The sequence below is a fragment of the Parasteatoda tepidariorum genome, chromosome 9 (genome assembly GCF_043381705.1).
Source record: "Parasteatoda tepidariorum isolate YZ-2023 chromosome 9, CAS_Ptep_4.0, whole genome shotgun sequence".
Lineage (NCBI taxonomy): Eukaryota > Metazoa > Arthropoda > Arachnida > Araneae > Theridiidae > Parasteatoda > Parasteatoda tepidariorum.
In genome coordinates this window covers 30,114,939-30,140,327 of record NC_092212.1, presented here as the reverse complement: position 1 = coordinate 30,140,327, position 25,389 = coordinate 30,114,939, and the positions used below count along the sequence as shown (strand labels likewise).

At 28.9% G+C, this 25,389-nt stretch overlaps 3 protein-coding genes across 4 annotated transcripts; 2 read left to right on the top strand and 1 right to left on the bottom strand.

The window, feature by feature from the left end:
• The first annotated feature begins 102 nt into the window (after positions 1-102).
• LOC107438283 (steryl-sulfatase) lies at positions 103-7,111 on the top strand. The gene is made up of 5 exons (XM_016050521.3): positions 103-552; positions 2,359-2,481; positions 3,811-4,500; positions 5,264-5,545; positions 6,459-7,111. The coding sequence occupies exons 1-5, from the start codon at positions 288-290 to the stop codon at positions 6,809-6,811; spliced, it is 1,713 nt and encodes a 570-aa protein (XP_015906007.2). The 5' UTR covers positions 103-287; the 3' UTR covers positions 6,812-7,111.
• Positions 6,420-22,547, bottom strand: LOC107438292 (uncharacterized protein C19orf47). 2 transcript variants are annotated; one of them, XM_016050533.3, is made up of 10 exons: positions 22,189-22,547; positions 21,544-21,746; positions 19,449-19,506; positions 19,297-19,371; positions 17,037-17,213; positions 15,004-15,071; positions 13,522-13,717; positions 11,740-11,910; positions 8,562-8,703; positions 6,420-6,853 (listed from the first exon to the last, which is right to left on the bottom strand). In XM_016050533.3, exons 1-10 carry the CDS (start codon positions 22,202-22,204, stop codon positions 6,850-6,852), a joined length of 1,110 nt encoding a protein of 369 aa, XP_015906019.1. In that variant the 5' UTR covers positions 22,205-22,547; the 3' UTR covers positions 6,420-6,849. The 2 variants fall into 2 exon arrangements, with proteins under 2 accessions (XP_015906019.1, XP_071041248.1); XM_071185147.1 differs by lacking the exon at positions 19,297-19,371 and having other exon boundaries at positions 22,189-22,349.
• Positions 22,548-22,756: 209 nt separating this feature from the next.
• Positions 22,757-23,757, top strand: LOC107438273 (post-GPI attachment to proteins factor 2-like). The gene has a single exon (XM_043050389.2). It carries the CDS (start codon positions 22,902-22,904, stop codon positions 23,613-23,615), a length of 714 nt encoding a protein of 237 aa, XP_042906323.1. The 5' UTR covers positions 22,757-22,901; the 3' UTR covers positions 23,616-23,757.
• The last annotated feature ends 1,632 nt before the right edge of the window (positions 23,758-25,389 follow it).

Genomic DNA, 25,389 nt, shown 5'->3' with positions numbered 1-25,389 from the left:
GTAAATGTTTTTCTGACGCTCTTCTTCTTGACTTTCTCAGCGTCAGCTGACCGGAAGTTTCCTAAAAAAAAGCTTTCAAGAACAAGCTTTGATAGTACAAAAGTAGACCGTTGAAAACTAATAAAAAAAGCATTAAGCTATAAATAAATAAACAAGAACTTTGTCTGCTCAGAAATTTTTGAAATATACTTTATTTCTATGTAGCTTATCTTTATGAAAAATGTTTATTTTTTGTAATAAGGAAATATTTGCAAATAAGTAGAATTAATTTTTACAATTACTTAAAAATGAAGACACAAGTGATACTTACAAGCTTTTACTTTTTATTTAGGCTAGCAACTGCAGCTAAGAGTTTGCCAAATTTTGTTATATTTCTTGCAGATGATTTAGGATACGGTGATGTTGGTTGCTTTGGAAATCATACAATTAAAACACCAAATATTGATAAATTGTCGGAAAATGGTTTAAAATTAACTCACCATTTAACTGCTGCTGCTGTCTGTACTCCTAGCAGAGCGGCCCTTCTTACCGGAAGATATCCTATTCGATCTGGTGAGTAGCACAAAGCTACGCAAAAGAAATTGACTTAAAATATGATTAGAATGCTGCTATCCAAAGATATAAAAGCAGTCCGTTAGTTTCGAGATAAAACAGATTTTGAGAAACAGGTGCCAGCCTGAAAACATTATTTTTTTTTTGTGGATGTTTCCGTATCGTAATATATCATGCCAACTGCAATCGCCGAGGCGTTAAATGGATTTTAAACTTGCAAATTTTCTTTAATAAAAATTAGAGATTTGCCTGGGGGTGGATACAAGTTATACCCTTCTAGTTGGTCACCTTCTGTGATGTTTTTTTTCCTTCTTTTTTGTTACTCGTTAGTTTCGCTCTGATCGCTTTATTCTACTGCATATCACAATTTGGAAATCTTCCCCAAACATGGTAGTTGCATGCGAAAAGAGAATATTTCCGCATTGTGAACGGTCATGATAACTTAATTCGCCAAAACACCAAATGTATTATAATCTTGCAAATTTTTGCAAAAAAGCATGTAAAAGTTTACCCTGAGGTGGCTATAAGTTATACTTTGCAAATCTGTCCCCTTCTATGGTGTTTTTTAAAAAAAATTTATATTTAGTTACTTGCAGGTCATAGTTCAGAAATAGCCAAAGCCTGGCGATTAATGTGGTATACATCACAATGCTGAAATATTCCCAGAAACTAAAACAGACTACTAACTAAAACAACTCAAAGGATATAAATTGTAACGACTCCTGGGCATGACACTATTATACATATATTTATATAGTGAAAAGAAGTATAGTATATGAATTTTTTACAATATTTACAAGTATAAACATCCTTTGGTACATAGTTAGTACATAAAATCAAATGACTACAATATGGATATTAGATGCAGATATCCCCAATCATTTAACTGTGTTGTAATACCATAAAATCAATAATAGGAATCTAATAAAAAAAGCAATAATAAAAGCAGAATTTGATTACTGCCTTTTCATTAAAGACATCAGAATGTTAAGTCCATGACAGATTTTAACTTTGTCAATCTGATTTTAAATTGTTAAGAATTAGATCAGGGTTTAAAATATTGGTACTCAATCTGTCTCCAGTTTTTAATTTTTTTAAATTTTTATAAAGAATAATTTCATCGATAAATTTTATTTGTATCTTTTAACCCTTTGAAAATTGCTCAAAACATACCTGTTGAGTGCTGTTTCTTCATAGAAAAATAGTTTCAATTTTTTATGTAAGTTAGAGAACTATAGTAACTGTATTGCAGATATAATTTTTATTCTCTCCTCTCAAAAAATAAATTCAGAAACCTATATTAAAACTACTTAACACATTACAGTGACTAGTTATAGACCTGGGTGGACCTGAGACATATTATAAATGCACTTGACCATCCTTGAAGTAGTTTATTTCATTGATTTGAATTTTAAATAGTGAATTTTATTTTATTAAGAATTAGAAAAAATTGTTGTATACATATAAATGATACTGACTTGGAGGACATGGTCCACCTATCTAACAAAAATGACATATCTATGCCTGCAATACTTGAGCAATAAAGCAAACAGGTCCTCTTCATAACTAGAATTGTACTTGACAGTTACAGAATTAAGTAAATTTGTTATGAACATAAAATTGCTTCTAAGTTTTCTAACAAGTTCAAAAGAAGAAAAACACTTTCATTTCCTATTTCCTAACAAAGATATACAATATTTTCATTGCAATTTTCTAATGAAATGAAATAATTTTGTTAATTATATAAAACAACTTTTAACTGCTCTAACAGTGAGGTTCACTTTCTAATGTAATTTTTTATTTTAGGAATGGAGAGTACTGACAGGAACAAAGTTTTCTTCTTTATTGCAGCTAGTGGAGGACTTCCAGAGAATGAAATCACCATTGCCAAAGCATTGAAGAAAAAAGAATACAATACAGCTATTATTGGTAGAATAAAATAAAAAAATATTTTCATTTTAAATGTCCAAATACTGCTTTGTTTAATTCCATAACTATCTAGAGAGTTAATTTGGAATTAGATAAAGACTTAATAGGTTCAATAGGAAGGGGAAAAAAAGATTTATTCTTTGACATAATAAAACTTAATTTCCTTTTCCTCAACCTCAGGGAGTAAGTTATTTTCCCTCATGGCATACTGAGACATATCAATAGCACCCATACAGTGAAGTTGACTTTTTATTTACTTCATAACTGGCGTTGAACAGCCGACTCAATTCTGAATTTGCGACTACCAATTTTCAACTCGGTAGCCTTGTAATTTTGAACCCAGCCCTAAATACAAGAGAACTCCTGGATCGAGTATTGGGACAGACTAGTAATTGTAAACCACTTTTTAATAGAAATATCTCGCATTTGTGTTACATGGACGGTAAAACCACAAAAACCTCCCACAGTTTGTCTGACCCATGATCCTATGACCTACATATTTTTCGTCTATATTGTGGTTGGTGTGAGCTGGAAGCAGAATTCCTATCAACCAGGCACCATTGGGATTCGAACCTGGGTTACCTCATTGGAAGGTGAATTTTCTATCCCCTGAGCTACCACAGCTTTTGATGATAACTTTGGAGAAAAACATGCTCACATAACTCTAAAGTTTGCAAAGAAAATCTGTATGGAGAAGTCCATGGTAATAGGGTTGAGAATGAGGCATCCATATTAACACAGTAATTTGTTGCTTTCAATAAGAGTTTGTGGAATATTTTAAAAGTATTATTAAAATTTTAACTATTTCACAAGTGGTTCTGAAAATTAAAGTGTCACAACCTGAAATTTAAATTATCCGCAACATACAAATAAATATATATTTTAGAAAAATATATTCTAGTTCTAGAACATTTTCTAGATTTGTAAGTTATTATAAAAATTTATTCAAGCTACTAGTTATAAAATTCATTCTGTTGAGTATTTAATGTAAAACAATAAGCAATTTCGTTACAAGTAGTAAATTATATTCTGTAAATATCAATCTTTTTTTTTTCTTTCTTAAATTAGTTATTAACCCTCTCTAGGTGAACTAATGATAATGAGCTCATTTGAAATTTACAGGTAATGATTAATAAACTGACTACACTCGATAGTCTTCAGTAACTGAACAAATGATAGTGCACACTTCAAAAATGATTTGTTCTAAGCATTTTTATTATAACATCTTAGATATAAATTCACATTTGGTATGACATTTAATATATTCATACTAAATTTTGGTATTTCTTTAGAATTATGTAAGGAATACTGATTTTGTTATCATTTCAGGTAAATGGCACCTGGGAAATGATTGTATAAAAAAGGGAGATGGCTGTCACCATCCACTAAACCATGGCTTTGATTACTTTTATGGTTTACCATTGTCCAATTTTAAAGATTTGGGGAATGATGGTGAAAGTGTCATCACAGCTTATGTACCTAATTTTTATTCCTATATATCACTCGTTCCTATTTCTGGATTCACTTTATTCATATTCCTTTTTAAAAAACACAAAAATTTTTCAATCTTTATCCTGCTACTGTTCACGATAACTCCAGCATTAGTTGTCACATTTTTATTGAACCTGAAAACTTTGAATGGTATTTTAATGCAGAACTTAAATGTGATAGAACAACCAGTTCAGTTACAAGGACTGACTCAGCGTTTTGTAAGGGAAGTGAGAAGTTTTCTGGAAAAGCAATCTGAAGAAGAAAATCCTTTTTTTCTTTACGTGCCATTTGTTCATGTTCATACTGCTTTATTCTGTTCAAATGAGTTTGCAGGGAAGAGTAAGCATGGACGATATGGTGACAACATTGAGGAGCTGGATTGGGCTGTCGGTGAAATAGTTCTTGATTTAGAAAGATATAATATGCTGAATAACACTTTCATTTATTTTTCATCTGACAATGGAGGACATATTGAAGAAATAGGGAGAGATGGGCAGAGAGAAGGAGGTTATAATGGTGTTCTTAGAGGTAAGGATTTGATACACTTTGAACAATATAACTGTCTGGCTTTCAAAAACTGGTAGTTATACTTTTTTACATTTATCATTTAAAGTTTGCAAGAGATGTTTATTGATCAGGGAAGAAGGAAAAATTTCATATTTTTATAAACACCTGCAATTATTAGTCAATAAACATTTAGGTGAACATTCGTTCACAGTTTAGATGCCAGCCACATTATGTAACTTTGAATAAATTCTTTCATCTAAAAGGAAAAAAACAAAACAAAAATTGAACATCTGAAATCAAAATGCTTATATATATTGTTGAAAATAATTGACTAGACTATAAAATATACAAATATTTAAAATAAAGGTTATTAATTTTAGCAAATAAGCAATTTGGTGAGAATTTTTATCTTAAATTCAATTATTAATTCTCAATTTTTATGAGCTTAAAAACATTGTGGTGTTAAACTAACTTTTCAAATATGGCGAAAAAAATATTTTTTAATTTTTATAAATCAACTGGATTTTTTTCATTCTGACATTTTTCTGCATTATTATAATCAACATAGAAAACACTGGCCAGAAATGAACAAAACTTTAACAGTTAAAATTATTCCTAACTGTTAAAGTTGTGTTATTTATTAGATATAATTATTAACATATGGTGAGTGATTTTTTTTTAATAAGATGTGGGTTAATCATTTTCATTCAATGAGGCCTCTAATTATTTTCGTCACTAATCTTTATTTATTTAAAGGAAAAATCTTTGGACTTTCAACTTTTAGGTGGCAAAATGATGGGTGGCATGGAAGGTGGAATTAGAGTTCCCGGTATCATTTCTTGGCCAGGTGCTATTAGAACTGGAGAAATAAGTTCTACAACATCACAAATGGATATTTTCCCCACTATTTTAGAATTGGCAGACATATCTCCACCTAAAGATCGTTTGATAGATGGAAAATCTTTGGTTCCTATGTTAACAGACAGAGTTACTAAGACTCCACACAAATTTCTCTTCCATTACTGTGGGCAAACTATTCATGCTGCAACTTATATTCAACAAGAAGGTAATTTTTTTTTATTGTTCTTAGTTACAACATAGGTCTTTCAAAATCATTAAAATTATATAACATGGTTTCAGTGTAAATAAATAAGAGTTAACAAGTCTTAGTTACTAACAGTACCAATAAATAGTTTGCATTGGGTTTGATCTGTTTTGCCATCTTCATTGATATTATTTAGCACTTCTTCAGTTTTTGCAACTATTCATCCAACCTACAACTCCAGAAGTTTTTAAATTTTTATCAACTGATGCATAAACAGCATACGTGATGTTTGAGACATTTTTTTTTTTAAACATGAAACAAAGCCTCATTTTCTGCTTCATTATCACCAGGAGTAGTTTTTCTGCTCAAACCGAAGAACTTTAATATATTTCCAAAATGTCGGTACAATTTCTGAACAAAAGTTTTTAAAACTAGCAGATACCAGGGCCTATCTAAATGGGTATTTTTAACCATCTAAGAAGAATAGCGTTGGTGATTGTACCGTTAAAAGACAACACATAAGGGAAAGCGAAATATGTGGGAAGCATGGGCCAAGCTTCGTCTGTATTACATAACATATTTCTTCCTAGCTTGTTCTTATTTTTTCTCATTCTATTTTGCATGTTTCAATTTTGTTTTATTCATATTGTACTTTAGGAAACCGTTTAGACATAAAAAAATAAAGTTTTAAAATTTAAATAGGATGTTAAGTGTCACTAAATGTTTTCCCCCCTTAAATTGCTGTTATAAATAAAAAATTTTATTACAATTCCATTAAACTAAATAAAAATTTCAATAACAATTTATCCAGTAAAAAAATACAATAAAGTTGAACATACGGCAAAGTTGAGAAAATCAAACAAACACTTCTACATAAAGAAATCACATCCAAATATAAATGGGACATTTTTTATTAAACAATGTTTTCTTACAGAACAAAAAGTATGGAAAATACACTGGACTACACCGAAATTTATTCCTGGAACTGAACGATGTCAATATGTGTGCCATTGCTTTGGAGATCATGTTGTTCATCACCAAAATCCACTGTTGTATGACATCACAGATGACCCATCGGAGAAAAACTCATCAGAAATAAATCAGAATTACTATAAAATTCTATCAAATGCGGAAAAAGCAAAGTTAAAACATGAGAGAGAAGTTGAATATGTGCCAAGCCAGTTCAGTTTCTCGAATACTATCTGGAAACCATGGCTTCAGCCTTGTTGCAACTTTCCATATTGCAGATGCAATGAAAAAGATGCTATATCGTCTCTTGTACAGTAAAAATAAAATCCAGTGTAAATTTGTACATTCCAGATAAACTACCTAAGAAAGAGATTTAAAAAGGATTTATTGCGACTACAGTTTAAAAATTATATTTTGATTAAATAATGTGTGTAATTTATCTTTTTAATCAATCTTTAAAACTACTTATAAAAATTAGATGGAAAGATCAAAATCAATTAAGCATTCTGTGATATATTTACAATAAAGTACACAAATTAAAATAGTTGCCAATAAGAAATTTTTTTATACAATAAATTTGATGTATTTTATTTAGAGAATAAAAAACTTTTATTTTTATGTCTGAGTTCTTGACCAAGTAAAAAGAATAAATCATATAGCAGAATGTTTGAGTAGTTATCAAAACTCATAACTCCCAATTTTTTATTGTGGGCATTTTAGTACCAAATAATAAAAAAGAAAAATGTTCCCAAAAAAAAGTTTTTTCTCTCTCTGTATTTGACATTATGGATATAGGCTATGAATACAGGCTTGATAATTCTCAGAGGCAAACTATTCTAAGTTATGAGTTAAGCTAATTAAGAATGATGAGAAGCAACTTTAATAAAAATCCAACCTAGGTTATTCTGTAAAAGCGTTTTTAGGAATAATTTTAAAACCTCTAGAGAGTGCATAACATGCATACAATTTCGAGGAAATTCTTAAAAGCCTAAAAATTTTTATTCAGTTTTTTCCATTTTAATAATACCAACAATAGATTTTAGAGAAATTATTTATAAGAAATGACATACAAGAACAAATCATTTGGCCAAAAATATAATGAAATAAGCATTACCTGTTATAAGATTAGTTAACAATGATAGGCACACATAGTTTAGTTAAAACTATAATTTATAGTTAAAGCACTAAAAACACATAAACTGGAACTTTTTAAGATAAATATTCCTATTATCGAAGCTTCACAGAAGAGAGTAGATATTGTTTGATTTATAAGGATATGTGCAAAAGCAAAAACAGTTACTTGATCAAATCAACAAGATTTTAATGATAAGGCATTTAAAATTATCTTGGAATTTTAGGTATTTCTGATACAGCGAAAATCTATCAGGGTGCGTAGCCAAATTATTAAACAAAAAATAAGCACCTTTTAAGCACTCAAAAAATATTTTTAAGCACTTTAAAAAATATCCTAATTAGGCAGGGTTGAAAAGTTTTTGACAATTGACGGTTTTATCTTGTTTTAACCGTCATGTCAAAAAAAACTTTTGGTATTGTTTTTGACTTTTTGGTATTGTTTGTCAGGTATTGTTTTGTCAGTTCATACACTACGGACCGACGGTACGCCGAAATAGATTGGAGTTGAATTAATTGTGAAAAAGTTGAATAGAACAATGTGAACTGTTTTTTTTTTGCATAGTTCGTAGCGAAAATCAACATAGTAAAGAAAAAATCTCAATTTGAAAAAGGGAAAATTAAGCAATTTTTAAAAACACCCAATGAAAAAAGCACATTTAAGGGCTTTTAAAAATAGAAAATTGAAAATAAGCACTTTTTAAAAATGCTACACACCCTGTCTATATTATGAACATGAATAATGCCAAGAAAAGCTGTGATAAAGTTTGATGGTTTGAAAATTACATACACTGAGATGTTTGGATGGAAATGAATATTTGACTTAATTTGAGATATAGAAAACTAACAAAAGAATAATAGCAAATTTAAATAAAACGAATCAACAAGAAATAGATACTGTTGAAGAAACATAGGATAAGTAAGGAACTCTTTTTACCTTCCTAACCTGTCGAAAACATTAGAGGAGCCTTTTTTTGGTAGCTTGACTTTTGAAAGTAATATCTTGTTTCGAGCATTTGAATTGGAAACTTGACCTCCTAACCTGCCTTTTACACCAAGTCTATGAGATATAGCTCCACCTATTTTAAATAAAATTATTTGACGTTACTCATAAAAACATGTTTGGTGATGAGAGTTTAATTTAGGAATATAATTTCATGAAAATCTGACAGGTAAAAGTACCAAGATTATCATTCATATACACATATTTGCTGAAAAAAATTACCAATGTGCAAGAAATACAGAATAAATTGAAACTTTTTTATTACATTTACACTAATTCAACTCTTTGTTTTAATAAGAATGAGCATCATAATTTACAAAAATATTTACTCATGACTAATATTGGACTAATTTTAACAAAACCATGCCATTCTTTGAAAGGCAGTGTACAAATTTTTCATAATTCAGTAAAAGAATTTAAAAAAAAACAGTTGCTTCAATAGTTTTTTGACAAATTTGCTACTAACACTTCATTGTCATTTAATTTTAAAAATCCATACTTGAGTTATCAAAAATTACTTGTTGCCAATAGCAGAATAAAGAACTTTTTTACATACTTTTTTTTTAAAAAAAGTAACCCATAAAAAACAGCATGTACAAGAAATAATTCTTTAATAAAAAGATTCCATTAATGTTTCTTTACTTGAAATGGATGGTATTTTATTTATTGCCCTTTCTAAATGGACAATTGGCTTCAAATGTGCTCTTGGACATTAACTTTGAAGATAATTTTTTTTAAAGCATCAAAGCAAAAAATACTGCTATATTACTTTTATTCTTAAGAATTGTTGACAATGTACTAATTGGAACTCCAGCGTCTTTTGATTTTTTTTTCTTTCTTTTTTTTGAATCTGTCATAAATTTGCTTCTTCACTACAATAGCAAGTATATTCAATTCTATTTGTTAGCCATTTTGCACAATAGACTAACAAAAGATCTTACCTTCCTAAAATTTCTTTAAAAATGTTTTCTAACCTTTCTAGGATCCGTATTAGATTAGATTAGATATCACTTTCAACTCTTGCCGTAATAGTTCAGATGATAAAAAATTCTTCATTCACCTTTTAAGCCATGCAGGATAATTCTTTTTAAAATTTTTTACTTCCATTCAGTAGGGTGCCGGGCACATGCCCGAGAGTTTGTGGGTTCGAAACACGCCAGACGAAGACTCCCCGTGACTGATGCACATTAAATCTGTGGAGTCGCAAAGTCCTCCATGCTTCCATAACAAATCAATAGCTCTGGGGGTACTGTATTGAAGATCGATCGTGCTTTGATCCAGGTCAAAAATTACAATCTGTGGATGAATGAATGGGTCCGCCCTATAAACGGATATGACGTGTGTGTGGCTGAAGACGATTTCTTGGCCATAGATTGCGTCACTGAAAAACAAACGCACCCTCTGCCTTAAATTTGCTTGGTTTCACCAAGCAGGCTTGCTAGTGTGGCAAGTTACATTAGAAACAACAACAACAATAAATAACTTATATAAACTTATGAAATTAATAACTACACTACAGTGTAAAGTCGCGCATCCGGAATCGGTGGGACTTCCAGAAGTTCGTATAATAGATTTTTCCGTATAATTGACCCCCCAAGGTAAACAAAGCTTAAAATGATTTAATAAATGATCTGAATCTAAGAAGCAAAAAATAAATAAACATTATTTTCAAGGGGAATAATGTTTCAGCATTAGAATATCTAATCAATAAAATATAAAATATTAGAAAAAAAATATTATTGCTGAAAATATGGAAAACGAAAAAAAATTAAAGGTTACGAAAATATTAATCCGCCATTTTGAACTAGAACGATTCAAGCAGGAAGGGGAAATTCATGTCATTCTGGAACAAAGCTTTAAATGATCTAAATCTAAGAAACAAAAAATAAATAAACATTATTTTTAAAGGGAATAATGTTTTAATGTTAGAATATCTAATCAATAAAATATGAAATATTAAAAAAAAAAAATTATTCCTTAAAANATGTCATTCTGGAACAAAGCTTTAAATGATCTATATCTAAGAAACAAAAAATAAATAAACATTATTTTTAAAGGGAATAATGTTTTAATATTAGAATAAAAAATTGCTTAAAATATAGAAAACGAAAAAATATTGACATATGAAAATAATAATCCGTCATTTTTAACTAGAATGATTCAAGCAAGAAAGGGAAATTCCCGTCATTCATTAAGGTGGGTAGGAGGAGGAGAAAAATTCATTTCCTCCTTATTTATGAAAGAAAATAAGTGTAAAGAGGAGATCATTTAAGTTGAGGGTGGGGAAGTAACAAATTATTGTTTTCTCTCCAATCATTGGCTATCAATCAAGCATAAAGGCGGGGCACGCTGATCAGATTCTCTTTATTTTTTCTTCTATGACTAAAAGAATCTGCTAAAGAAAGAACGTTACCCCCTCTCCCCCCGCCTCCTAAATATTACATGGTATGGGGAAGAACGAATGTTTTGTTTCTCAAGGACGTGTATCCTTTTAGACCTATTCAAATTTTCCATTTTGACTCCCCCTCCACCTTAACGCTTACCCCGTTTCCACAGTATTTCTTCTTTCAATAAAAAGGTTCCAGGAAATGCCTCTTTTACTAGCCACCTGCATGGGAAAGGAGGGGGGGAGGGGACTCAGTTGCGGTCTTTTGAAAACAAATCTCCCTCTTTTTCCTACATTCCAAGGGAGGAGCGTCACTAACGGTCACTCAATGGTCTTGGTAGATCTTCACTTCCCCTTTCTGGTGATTTATGGGTTCGATGCATAAATCAGAGGTTCAGTGCAAGCTAGAAAAAGAGAAAATGTGTCAAAAGACCTTTTTTTTTTTTTAAGGAAAGGGGAAGATGGAGAGATGTTTGTTTATTTTGATTGTTAAAAAGTGTCCAGGAAATCGACCCTTCCGGGAAAGGGACGTCTGGATATGGGACGTTACACTGTATATAATTAATTTTTGCTAAATTATTCATCACTACAAATTAATAATATGAAGTTAATAACTTCACTATATCATTAATTTTTGCTTAATTATTCATCACTACGAATCAAAAATATTAAGTTAATATATACATGTTCAGAGAAAAAAATAACATAAGAAATAATGTAAATTACCAAAAAGACCCTGAGACTTTGATCCTGCTCCAAGCCTTTTTAAAGTTTGAGCTGATTCCTTTCTGGTAGCAAGAATTGAATTTATTTGGTTTATTCGAATAGTTTTAGTGATATTGATGTTCGGAAGTTTCTCTTGGCGAGGCTTTATGACAGTTCTGGCACGTACATTTCCTGAAAGAGATACAAGATATCAACAACTGTGTTATAAGAAACATAAAACAAATTAAATATTTATTACATAATACACATGATTCAACATATATAATGAGAAAATAAATCATTAACAGATAGCCTAAAAGCTATTAACTGAAACTAGTAATATAAATAATCCAAAGTTCTGAAATGCAATACAACGAGCTATTATTAACTTTTAGGACTGATCTAATAACTAACAAAAATATGAAAAAGAATTACATAACGAATTTAATATGCTTTGAAGTAATCTCCTCCTGGTGTAATGCAGCTTGTTACCCAGTTGTTAAGGCAGAAACACTTTAAGAGTCTCCTTTAGGGAAACTCTTCATTCAATTTTTATATTTTTAAAGTCTTTGATATCCTTAAACTTAGTTTTTTTTTAGCAAACTTAGTTAAGAAATTAGAGATTTGTCCATTGTACGGTGATTGAGTCATCTTTACAACTTCCGAAACCAAAGAACTGTACAGAAAAGAGTACAGAAATATATAACGACAGACAGAGCCTGACTAAGGCAGGGGCATATGGGGCTGTTGCCCAGGGCTCATTTTTAAGAGGTATTAGACTTTTATTACATGTTACATATTTTTTAAGAGGTATTAGTATTTTTAGAGGTAGAGGTAGATCAGTCATCATAGATTTTTCTTATCAATCACAATAATCTTAGAATATTATTATCATATTCATTAATCCTTGATTTAACAGAAATTTGGATTTTAAAAAGTTAGTATTATTCAGATTACAACAGATTATTTAAGAAAAAAAAAGTTGACTAAAAATATGTATATAAAAAAATATGCCATATAAATAAAACAATTTGAGCTTTCATCAAGAATTGATCAATCATTAGTCATTCAGTAGTTTTCAAAGGTTTAAAAGTGATATATAAACTCTTATAAGTGACTCTTATAAACTCTTATGAGTGATATATTATAGTGATAACCCACTTATATTCAGTGATAATTATAATAACTAATAGANAAGAATTGATCAATCATTAGTCATTCAGTAGTTTTCAAAGGTTTAAAAGTGATATATAAACTCTTAGAGTGATATATTATAGTGATAACCCACTTATATTCAGTGATAATTATAATAACTAATACAGTAATAATAAAAAAATGTAAGTTATAATCAACTATATATATGACCTTGATATTAATGACAATAAATAATAACCTTGAAGATATTAAAATATAAATATTTTCATACAGATAAATAATTTTTTGTAAGACAAGTCAAGCATATTTGACAATCTTAAGCGCAAAAGAGAGAGAAGTTTTTTTTCTTTTCACAAATTTAAATAATACTACAATAATATTTAATATTATTATTACTAAGAATAAATTAAACTGCTAGACGATGTTTAGGTAAGACGAACAAGTTTCAAAAATTAAAATATTAAGAAAGTAAAAAATTTAGATACATGTGAAACAAAGCAAATGTTCAGATTAAGAAATGCAATATTTAATACACAGTTAATATTGGTGTAATTATTAAGCATAAGAAAAGAAATAAAAAAGTAAAAAAAATTCCGTTAGTTAAACAATTCTGTTCATACAAATGAATATCAATATACAAAACTTTACCTTTCATTGGTGAAGTAGAAACAACTGTTCGTTTTTTACCAACAGTCATTTTTAAGACACCTTTGTAAGGAAGGGGAGTATTCCTCTTTTGCAAATCAATATCACTAAATACTGTAGAAGTTGGGATTTCATCTGAGCTCATTTTATTAGGTCCAAGACGTTCAAAAACAGACGATGCATTTGTTTTAACTGCACTCTAACAAAAAAATTATTACATTTATAAATTTCATGAATTCCATTTAATACCTAGAAATTTTTAAAAAAATTAAATTTTAATCAAGTAAAACATGAATATTTTTTAGGGCTGAAATTATTAATCATGGCAAAAACTACCACAGATTAACATTGTTTTTAGAACAAATGAAAGAAATACACCATATACTCTTCAAAATTTAGATGTAAGCAATCAGATATACCTATCTTTACATATGATCTTGGCAATATTTGGATACAGATTAGTAGTACTTAATTATAAATGCTTTGAAATCAAGAATTAAAAAAATTAATGTAGCTTAAAATGTCAGATGATGTGTAGACTACACAACTTAGGGTTAAAAGGTTACAATGAACACAAATTTGTAATTAATAAACTTGTAGTAAAAATTAAGTATGTAAGTAGAATATCATGCATTTTTAGGGACTAATTTATAAAGAAATTAGGTTCATCAATGGAACCTTTACAGGATGTGAGCAATATAGTAATTCAGTGTTTCCCAAAGTGTGGTAGGCGTACCCCCTAGGGATACGGGAACAGTTTAGGGGGTACGCGTTCTTGCAACAAACGAAAATTTCAAAAACAAATTTCAAAACAAAGCTAGCCATGAATATTTACCATTATGTATTTTTCTATTGGCTACTTTTTGCAGAGTTAACAGTTAATAATTAGTGGTGTCAACAGCCAGTTGTGATTTTTAACTTTTGTGAATTTTTTAAAGTAAAAAATACATTAATTTTTTATTAGTGGTACAAAGCGTTACGAAAAATTTAGAAAGGGTACACGAAAGTCATAAGTTGGGGAAACACTGTAGTAATTGAAAATAAAATGAGAGAAAAATATACATTTTTCTTTCACATTGCATCTTTATGTGTTATGCATTAGAGAAAATTTGCAGAATGTGAAGTATTCTCCTCTTGTCCTCTTTTTCTTATTCAATAATGTGAGGTACTAATTTGCCAATTTTGAAAGCTACATTATTAAATGGTGAAAAATTCTGATACAATCAGAGTATGTAAATAGAAAAACAATCAAAACTAATACACATTTTACTGTTTATGCCTTTTTTATTTTGACAGATTTATTTTAAGTATAATTTATAGTATAGAAACTAGAAACAGACATATTGATACAACATGTCAGTTTCATATACTTTGATTACATTATTTAAAATTATTCGTTTAAAATGAAATGAAAAAAAAAACAATACCATTTGCACTTAGAAACTAAAATAGTTATCATGATGAATTTAAACAAATTTATATTACTTTAGCAGTATCTGTAGAACTGCTGACAGCACTGTCACCAAGACGAGAGAAAACAGATCTTTTAGCCCCTAAAAATATATAAAAAGATAATGAAAGCTGATATGAATCAAAGTTGTTAATATTACGGCAGAATCAGAAAAACAAATATGTACCCATAAAATATAGTTTAATAAATACTTAACTTACAGATATTTTTTTATTTAAAAAATTATGTGCACATGCACACACATGGAAAAAAATTATTAGGTTCACACACTGCATCAACAATAAACATGTATGAAAATTTAACAAGAATTTTGGGTACCGATTTCAAAATATCCTGTAAATATTGTTAAAAATGAAAAACTACAAGTTATAAATAAAAATAATTCAGAAAAACTTTTTACAAAAGAATGCAATGTGTATATGTCCACTTTGAAATGCATTCCAAGAGGCTTTTGGTATTAGTTGTCCTTTAAGGGGTTCACTATTTGTTTAGTTCCACTGTTATGTCTGACACAAAGCAAGTAATACCATCATGTTCTAGAATGTTTCAAAACTACAGGTAATATTTTACGTAATTATAGTGTGTGAGCTACTATTATGGGGCCGTTCAATTTCAATTACAGTAGAACCTTGGTTAACCAAGGTTTCTGTTAACCGAGCCGATAAAGAAGTCTGTTTTCTTCCTCTTTTTTTTCTGAATGACGCCCGGTGGCTGAGCGGTAGCGCTTCGTGCTGTCGTGCCACAGGCCCCTGGTTCGACCCTCGGGCCGGGCAAGGTTGACTCAGCATCATTCTAAAATTAGATTGTTACAGTAAATGTCAAAGTTTTTAAACTTTGACATTTACTATTGATATTACTATATCTTTCTCATTGTTTAAAAACAATAAACAAAGGGAAGGGAGTGAGGATTTTCTTATGTAAGGATGGAGGGGATTAGTGATTTGTTTATTTTTGTGGACAAGGGCGGAANAGACAGTCCAGTATATGTTGGGGGGAAGCCTGCATGTTGTGGCACCTGGGGCAGTTAGGGTAGATTTTAATACTACCCTCAAAAGAAAGGGACTTAAGGTGGCCGCTGATAAGCCTGGTAAGGGCAGTCTGGTCCTTGCGGTTGCACCGAATGTTGAGTGCACCTCCTGGACTGGTGCACTGGTACCTAAAAACAATAAACAAAGGGAAGGGAATGAGGATTTTCTTATGTAAGGATGGAGGGGATTAGTGATTTGTTTATTTTTGTGGACAAGGGCGGAAGGAGATTGTCAAAAATATATTTACTTAAAATTGGAATAGCCTTTAGAAAACATCATTTTTCCACCTCTAGGCATTTTATTTCTGTGTCAGAGAATGCTGATTGGATGCAAGCTCAATTCTATGAAAACAAAGTTTTTTAACAATCACCTGCCCACTTTTAATTGAAAATAGATGCGCATGGAAAATTTTAATTCTTATGAAACTTTCAACTAAACTCTACATTCTTCTTTGTTAGAGTTTGGAAGCATTTCAATTTTTTAAGCCAATAGTTCTCTTTTTCTTTATCAATCTGTATTTTTCCCATTGACCTTTTGAAATTGTAAGTTTTTGTTAACAATCAAATCCTAAGTTATGGGATGACCATAAAAATAATTGAAAAATATTATAATAAAAAAAAAATTTCTTTGGTTATTTATATGACTAAATTTAATTAAAGGATTTATTAGCTGCAATTTTTCTTTGTATACAGACATTACTTTGCGTTTGATACTCTTTTGAAAAATAATACGCTTTATTATAATGTAATTCAATTTGAAATGAAATTAAATTCACCTTGAAATCCCCGATCACAAGGAATTTAGAACAGGATAAAACAAATAATAAAAAAAAATATCATCTCGAGCAAATAAGAATACTTTTCATTAAGGGTTAAATTTGTATCGAGTTAAATTTTATTTTAAGTGATTGGATATTAATTAATTTTTGAAAATGTTATATGCTTATTAAGAAACTATCTCACGATTTCAATAGAAATAAAATATTCATACATATAATACATAATTTTAAACTTAATTACCCAGGGGGAGTTTTTGTTGTTGCTGTAAGATCTGACGAGTTTTTGCAGTGGTTCCTGATGGCATTTTAATTTTATAAGCTCCTTCTTCTTCAGCAGGAACTCTTCTGGCTTTCTTCACTACAGTGTCTTCGGTATTTTTCCTCTTTAAACTAATCAGATTTGGCTTCTGAGGAGGTGCTATTGAAAAGACATTGTATAACGTTTAAATTATGCTAAATAATAGGCTGTAAGAAAAAATAATCAATTTTTTTTTAATTACACGTTAACTTCACAAATAATAGAAAATGCACTTCACTTTGTAAACAATTGGCCTACAGCACTAAAACCCTAACAGCAATTTTACCTTGGCAGCAGTTTGGCTATAAGCTACTTATAATAAATAATGGGATGTCCTGATTTTTTAATATTGTTAATAGAATGGCTTTTAATATACGGCAATAAAAATTCCGATCTATATTGGATGAAAAGTGGCTACACTGTATATGAAACTATACTTGAAAGATACATGGTTAATAAAAAATATAGTTATATTTTATAAGTAAACAAGTAAATATGGTTATAAATAGTATGTTAATAAAATAAGTAAATATAGTTAATAAAAAAGAAATTTAATTCTCATTTTTTAAAATTGTTTTTTTTTTTTTTTTTACTATCTTTTGTCTAAAAAATCTATTGAGCAATATTTTTCATTTATTCCTTTTTAGAATCACGCAGTTTTGCTTTCTTTGAATCCTATCAATAGTTTTTAGTGTATCTGATACACAATAGCATGCAAGTGGAATCACTGCAATGTGATTTAAAAGTTCATTGAAATTAATTTTGAAAACAATAAAATTTCTTCTGCAAGTTATGTAATTTTTCTATATAAATTTTTTGGTTAGAAAATGGAAGGAGAACACATTCAAAAATTGGCTCATTACATCAGGCTAATTTACTCTTAATTTGAATTACAAAATATTACAGTGTATTAATCGACATCCTATTTTTGAAAACAAGATAGTAAATCTCTGGTATGTTGGGTGTGTAAGTTAACCGCTGAAAAAAAGAAAATAAAATTTCTAGCTTATGGCAAAATTTATTTAAAAAGAGGGAAATTTCAAATATTTGGGATGGCGGTGAAGATGATTATTTGAGGGACCCATCAGATGAGGATGAGGTAGAATCTATTACAGAGCAGTCTTCTAATACTATTTTATTTTATAACCATCATTGAACAGCCGACCAAATTTTGGATTTGCCTTGTAATTTTGAACCTAATTCAGAAGACATGGAACTCTTGGATCACATATTGGGAGAAATTTGCCATCAGGAGCGACTTTTTGATGGAACTAACCTGCATTTGCGTTACACGGAGAGAAAAACCACCAAAACTCCCATGGTTAGCCTGACGGCAAGGGGATTCAAACCCATTATCTGCCTACCACTGAGGATTCATTATGTTCGCACTGGGGTAGGAGTCAGGTGCAGAATTCGTATCAACCAACCATTGCTGGTATCTAAACCAGGTTCACCTCATTATCATATATAGTGATGTATAAGTTGACCCTCTATATTTGATTAGGCGTTTGAAAAGTTTCTGTATATCGGTGTTAAGTTGACTGCTGAAAAATCTAAGCCTGAAAATTTTCAAAACTTAAAAATATATAAAAAAAGTTATTAACACTACAAAATTTTGTCAAGTTATCTTCTTTCAGTTTTTGCTCTTTATAGAGAAAACGAGATTTTATTATATAGAGAATTATATAATAAATTATTATATGGAGATTATATGGAGAAAATGTGATATGAGAAGTTTCAAAATTAATCGCATATAGCATATTAAAAACAGTTTTTGTAAGGCATAAATTCAGTTATTCATATCAATCTCTTTGTTTATAACTGATTGATGGGTCACAATCAACTCCGATTTTATTACCAGTGTATAATTCAACCTTTAAATTTTCATACAATTTTAGGGATTTGAAAAGAGGAGTAATACACCGGAATATATGATGATACATTTTATAATGAATAGAAATGAGTTTTGTTTGTGCTCATTCACATCATTGTTTTTCTTTGTAGTGAATTATGGCACAAAATCAGGTGTTTTTTTTCAGTAGAACACACTTTAAAAGAGAACCCTTGAAGTCAATATTATACTAATTAATTTACAAATTAGTACTTCATTTTGAGTTCAAAAGATTTTAACTTATTTTGCAATGAAAATTAAAATAGTCAAAAAAATAAAAATAAATTAACATGGAAGTAAAAAATGCAATACTTAGTCTAGAATGAATAGGAGGCGGTTGAACAGGTGCAAAACGCCTTGTGTAATGCCCGACCATTCTTTCAGCAACTGATAAATAAAAATAACTCAGAGATAAATAAATGTAAGAAACAAATGTCAGAAGTAAAGTAAGAAACTATATTTACCTGCTGTTTTGTTAGGAGTCACCATTTTAGATCCGCCAAACATCCTTTCTTTAGATAACTAAAAAAATTTACATTTTTTCTTTACAAAATTAATAAATTTCAATAACTTAATTTAACATTTTTCTACTTTTTAGGTTTATAAATTTTATCTTCTCAATATGATCTTCATGTCTTTTTTTTCTAAACATATCTAAATATTATAGTTGTTCTTAAATCTTACTTTCTGAGCTTCAATAAATACATCAGTATAACTACTATAGAAGTATACTAAGGAAAAAATGTATTCAGTATTAGTCTAAAATCATAAGGATATTATCATATCAATTGCAGGTTGAACTTGAATTTCAATTGTTTAACACAGATTAAAGAATTTCAAAATAACAAAGAAATGCTTAGAGCCAAAATTTACCAGAAAAAAAAAAAATTCCAATAGAGTGCACTGCAAAGAAATCTATATCTGATGAAATTTCAGAAACGTACATATTCTTTTTTATTGCTTTCAGAACTTATTTCAGCTGTTTACAAGATCTATTACATACAAAATGAAAAAGCAATAAGCATATTTTATGAAATAATTAGCTTTTTAAAAACTAAATAACAATAGTTATACTTGGCATTTATACGGAGATAAGATTGGCAAAAAGTAAAAAAAAGCTGAAATTCTACATAAGTAGCACAGGACAATGAAATTATGTACAAAGTACATATGTATAAAAGAAAAATAAGTGATGTTCAATTATAAAATTAATTACACAAAACATTTTTATGATATTAACTATAGTAATACACATGCTAAATTTTAAGCAAAATAATAGTATGTCTCAATTTATAACATACAAGTTTGAAAATTTTGGTTCATTGTTATACAATATGGAAGACTAATGTATAAATTTTAGCAACATGGAAGTGAAAGTTGTAGTTACTTAGTGAACCTAAAATTCCTTTTAGTTTCAAAAAATTTGATCATGAATAAAGGACCCAGAGAAAGTTTTTCTTCTTCTGTTACATATATATCTATCAACAAATTACATTTATAATTACTCACGTCATTTTTCAATAATTTTTTCAGCAGTTATTTATCTTTTTTTCGGATATTTATATATTTTTTTAAAATTTCCATAAATGATCTAACCATACACGAGTTTTGAATCAGAACAATGACATACTGACACTTCTAAATAGCAAATCGACCATATTTCTGACAATACTCAAGTTTTGAATTAGAGTAATCACTTTTTGTAGTGCTTGTATAGTTACAAGTCCATCATAAACCCATAAAATTTTTTGATAATTTCTTTAGTCATTTTGAAATGTATTTTTAAAGCCAATATTTTTCGGCAATTTCAACATGCTTTTTCTTAAATTTTGAAATTTTAAAACGAATGACTTATTAATGTTCTTGAATTGTGACAAACCCACCATAAATCAATGTTTCCTGATAATTTTTTGGACCATTTTCATGTGTTTATTTTTAATTTAAAACGCTTTAATATGATATTATGACGAATGAGTTTCAAATTAAAATAATCACTCATAGAAATTTAAAAATGAAACATTTTTTGACATTTAAAAAATAATAATTTAGAGAAGTTAGGGATAAAATTGTTCTGCTTTTTAGCAAATTTCGGAATTGAAGTTATATTTATTCATATTAGTCACTAAATTCCTAGTAGAAAATTAATTTTCAATATACAATTTGAGACAGTCTGATATGTAGCAGTTAAGTTACTAATCTAGTTAAGTTTAATTTTATTATAAATTACATACATTTTCATAAATAAATTAAATATTTTAATTAGTAGATTTCAGTGAAGAAAATATAATATTTAGTTAATTCATAATCATAATGCTTTTAAAATAAAGTACAGTAAAAATTAAAAACTTGAACAGTTATAATTAAAAAAAATCCTTTAAAATTGAATAAAGAATAGCTACTTCAACATTCAAAGTTGCAAAATCAGCAGCAAGAAATTCTAATGCAGCTTAAAACTAAATTAATGCTACAGAAAAATTAATAACTCTTTACTCCGAACTATTAAATTAATGCTCTGAGCGATATTAAAACTACTAGTAACTGCATAATAAATGGTTTTACCTGAGTGTGAAACTCTTTAGCGTATCGTAGGATAGCTATAACATCTCCCATAATTTTAATTCCCATATCATACAGGTATTCTTTGGACAAATCTAACAGCATGTCCAATTGAATTCGATTATCCGAAAATATAAGTGCATAATTTGCAGCAACATTTGCTGGCAAGCCAGCTTTTGAGAAGAAGGTTATCCATTGTGATGTATCTGAAAACAAAAATAAATTAAGTAGTTATATACACTAATTAGTATGCAAGTAGTAATGACTATTTTCTTTTTGATAACTGTCATACATAAAGAATATGGCAGTTAAAACAAGGGTAAGCTGGCCAGAAAAAGTTTGCATCATAATATATTGGCCCCTTTAAAAAATAAAAACTTCTCTTTTTCATGGTATAGAAATGTTATTAAAGAAACAATTAAACTAGGAGATGGCATATTTCACATGTTTTCATAAGAATCAGTATTCCTCTCTGATCCCACCTAATATAGGCACATTTTAAATAAAAGTATAGATGCAAATAAATGTAAGTTTATCATCATAATTTTGAAAAGTATGAGAGCATAAAAATCAGCTTTGAAGTAAAAAACACATTTAGAAATCATATAGAAACAAACACACAAGTTTTTTATGATCATGCAAGCGTACCTATAACTCTAGACATTTTGGTTTCCCTTTTTTTAAGCTTTAAATAAATCAGTTAAATGCAAATATTCATGTCAGAAAGAGGTGAACGGATAAATTTTATTTTAATTTGAGACGTAAAATTGTGAATTTAGCAACAAATTGCCGAAATATGAGATCAAAATACACAAATACGAATAACTTTGACTACATTGATCTCTGTTGCCGAATTATGAAAAATATTTAAGAAAAAAAATAAAATCACAACTTTAAAAATTAAATAATTTTCCTTCATAATGTTAATTTAAATTTAAAAAAAATGCTTCATACTGAAAAACAGCCACACTCATTCAAGTTTTACTAAAAAATATTTTTTACATAGGCTGTTGCTTGGCTGACCGCCTTTTTAATAAATAGAGGCATTTGATTGGTCGATTACATCATCGTTTTCATCGTTATCGCTTNAACTACAACTTCTACTTTAGATTTCGTCTGTTCATTTTGAACGATTTATTTTGAAGTTATGCTCTTTAATTAATGTACTTTTTGATCGCTCTTACAGATCTTTCGTTCTGTATCGTGAAATTTGCTACAAAACCCAATTTTTAAAGTGCAAGCAAATCTGTCGAAATATGCAAACTTTGTATAATAAATGCTCTAACTTTTGATGGAGAAATCTTTTTAACAGTTTGGATACGCTGTATTAGTTCCTGCCAGCTTTTATCTATTATTTCGCAATGGGATATGTAATTAAAATACCCTTTAAAATATTCTGGACTATTGTCGCACTACTTCCATCAGCTAGTTTCTTCTTTTGCGTTTGTTGGTCACTTCTGAAAAATTTCGACGAGACAACTAGAACTCATTGCAATGTCCAGAATTTCTTACCTTCAATCAGTACTGCTATTGGAAGTTATAATCTACAAAGATACGTGTGGCAAGTCGGTATTGCTCTGCATTGTGCTCCTAGATTCTTAGTCGCACTTATGTACTACAATCATTTTCGAAATATTATTAATGAAGCTAAGTGGATTAATATTGTATATCTAACATATTTATTTCAGAATATTGAAATAATCTGTTTAATTAGCTTATCTTTTGTTTCGTCTACTGAAAACTTTCCTGCTCACCAGAAATTTTTTGTCATGTTTGTCTTGTCTGCACTGGTATCTATGACTTTAACTTATGCGATTTTGAAGTACAGAATGCATCATTTGCTTACAAAAACTGAGAAAAAATCTGTTCGCTTAAAATTATTGTTGCTGTCAATCAATTTATTTGCTTTCAGTTTATCTGTCTATTTCTATTTTCGACATAATTGGTATTGTGAATCTGGAATGTATACACTATTTGCATTGTCAGAATATGTTGTGGTACTTTCAAATATATGCTATCATTTTACAGCTATTTATGATTTTTCTAATCAATATCTTATTGTTGCAACATGCTAATGTCTATCAAATTATTTATACTTAATTACAAAAAAGATACCTCTGTCTGAACATGTACTTAAATATCTTTAAAGTTGAACTGTTGTTTATTTAATAATGTAATTTTTTATTTATTTATTATATCTTGTTTAAATACCTATTTCTCAATAATGATAAATTATGTGATAGATATGGATGTAAATATGAACATGCAAACTAGTAAATAATGATCAATTTAATACATAAATTTCATGTAGAGAATCTTGATATAAATTTAATAGTTTAATTTGAATCTTTACAAGAACTAAATCAACCATTTTTGTCACAAACAAATAATTTGTTGCACATGTAATATGAATGAAATAATTTAAAATAGATTTAATTTTTTTTGTAGATACAAGAATTAATATTCCAAAAAAGGCTGCTGTTAACTAATTAATAAATTTTGGGGTAAGGGTGTATTAGAAAAGAAAGACATTTTTTCAACCTATACATCAAAGCTAAATATAGACCAACCCAAAATCTGCCGTAACTATAAGCCAGACCAGAAACTTTACTTCTGAATCGTAAAATGTGTATATGGTGTGTACTCTAAATAAGTAAAGTATTTGAAATTGTATATTAAATTTGCATGACTCAAAGGGTGACCTGGCTATGGTGTATGGCATGATAGCTATATGTTAGAGGTCCATGAAGTGTCTGAGATGTGGAGGTAAGTACACTAGAGAATTAGATTTGGACTCTTGCATAGTTATTTACACAAAGATCATCTCAAAAATTTTAAAAATATAAGTTTTTTAAAGTAATTAACATAATTGCCTTTAATTTTTTTTATTTTTTCTTATTTTTAAAAATTTTCTTTTTAGAAAAAGATCTAAGATGTTATAAAAATTTGGAATGTGAGCTTTTAATTTATACTTCTTACTTTTTTTGTATTAATTGAAATCTTCATTATCTTTCATCATCAATTTCAACAGTAAAAAAAAAAAATTATGCATACAATTCAGTACTATTTTCTGCCATTACAAAGTCCCTGGGGTCGAAGTTTTTCAAACTATCTGCGACAAAACTCTCTAACCCCAATATCTTTCTGCAAGATACTTTTAATAGTAACAAACACATATGTTACTAATTTAAAATAACAACAATGCTGTGGTTACAAACAAAAAAAAACTATTTATAATTTTTTTTATTGAACATGAAATAATTTTTTATTCTAATATTATGGGTGATATTCTGGCATTTTGTTTGTGGGGACGCACTAATTATTTACTATGTAGCATTTTGTAAGTAATCATCACAATAAAAAATAATTAAAAATCATGAAATTCGTAGGTGTAATCGCTCTAATCAGACTCCTCAAATGCTTGTTTCGTTTCAAGATTAGGCTGTTGTAATAATAATATCGTATGAAAAATATTGGATTTAAAAACTATGAAGAAATCAATTGCAATATCTGCCAAAAAATTTATAGAATCATTGCCTTAAAAAATAAACACTTTATAGAATCATTGCCTTAAAAAAATGCACGATTCGTATTTTCCATATTGTTTAAAATATATCTGGATACTTAAAAACCATGTGAAAATCAATGTCAATAATTGCCATAAATACAACCGAAACATTACATCGATTTTCAATATTATCCGTGTAAATTGAGCATTCCAAAAAGTGATTATTTAAGTGCATGATTCAAATTTTATGTATTTTAGTTTTCTTTTCTGCAGAAAAGAAAACTAAAATTTTTCTGCAAGAACTCGGTAACATTCGGCGACAATGTCGTCGTGTCGCTGCG

Excerpts from the sequence above, each read along its gene's own strand:
- LOC107438283 (XM_016050521.3), top strand. The coding sequence starts at position 288 with ATGAAGACACAAGTGATACTTACAAGCTTTTACTTTTTATTTAGGCTA. Across the intron at positions 2,482-3,810 it reads ATACAATACAGCTATTATTG|GTAAATGGCACCTGGGAAAT; the intron begins GTAGAATAAAAT and ends TTATCATTTCAG. Across the intron at positions 4,501-5,263 it reads TTATAATGGTGTTCTTAGAG|GTGGCAAAATGATGGGTGGC; the intron begins GTAAGGATTTGA and ends TTCAACTTTTAG.
- LOC107438292 (XM_016050533.3), bottom strand. Across the intron at positions 19,372-19,448 it reads GACTCCTAACAAAACAGCAG|TTGCTGAAAGAATGGTCGGG; the intron begins GTAAATATAGTT and ends TTTATTTATCAG. Across the intron at positions 17,214-19,296 it reads TCCTATTCATTCTAGACTAA|CACCTCCTCAGAAGCCAAAT; the intron begins GTATTGCATTTT and ends TCTTTTCAATAG.
- LOC107438273 (XM_043050389.2), top strand. The coding sequence starts at position 22,902 with ATGGGATATGTAATTAAAATACCCTTTAAAATATTCTGGACTATTGTC.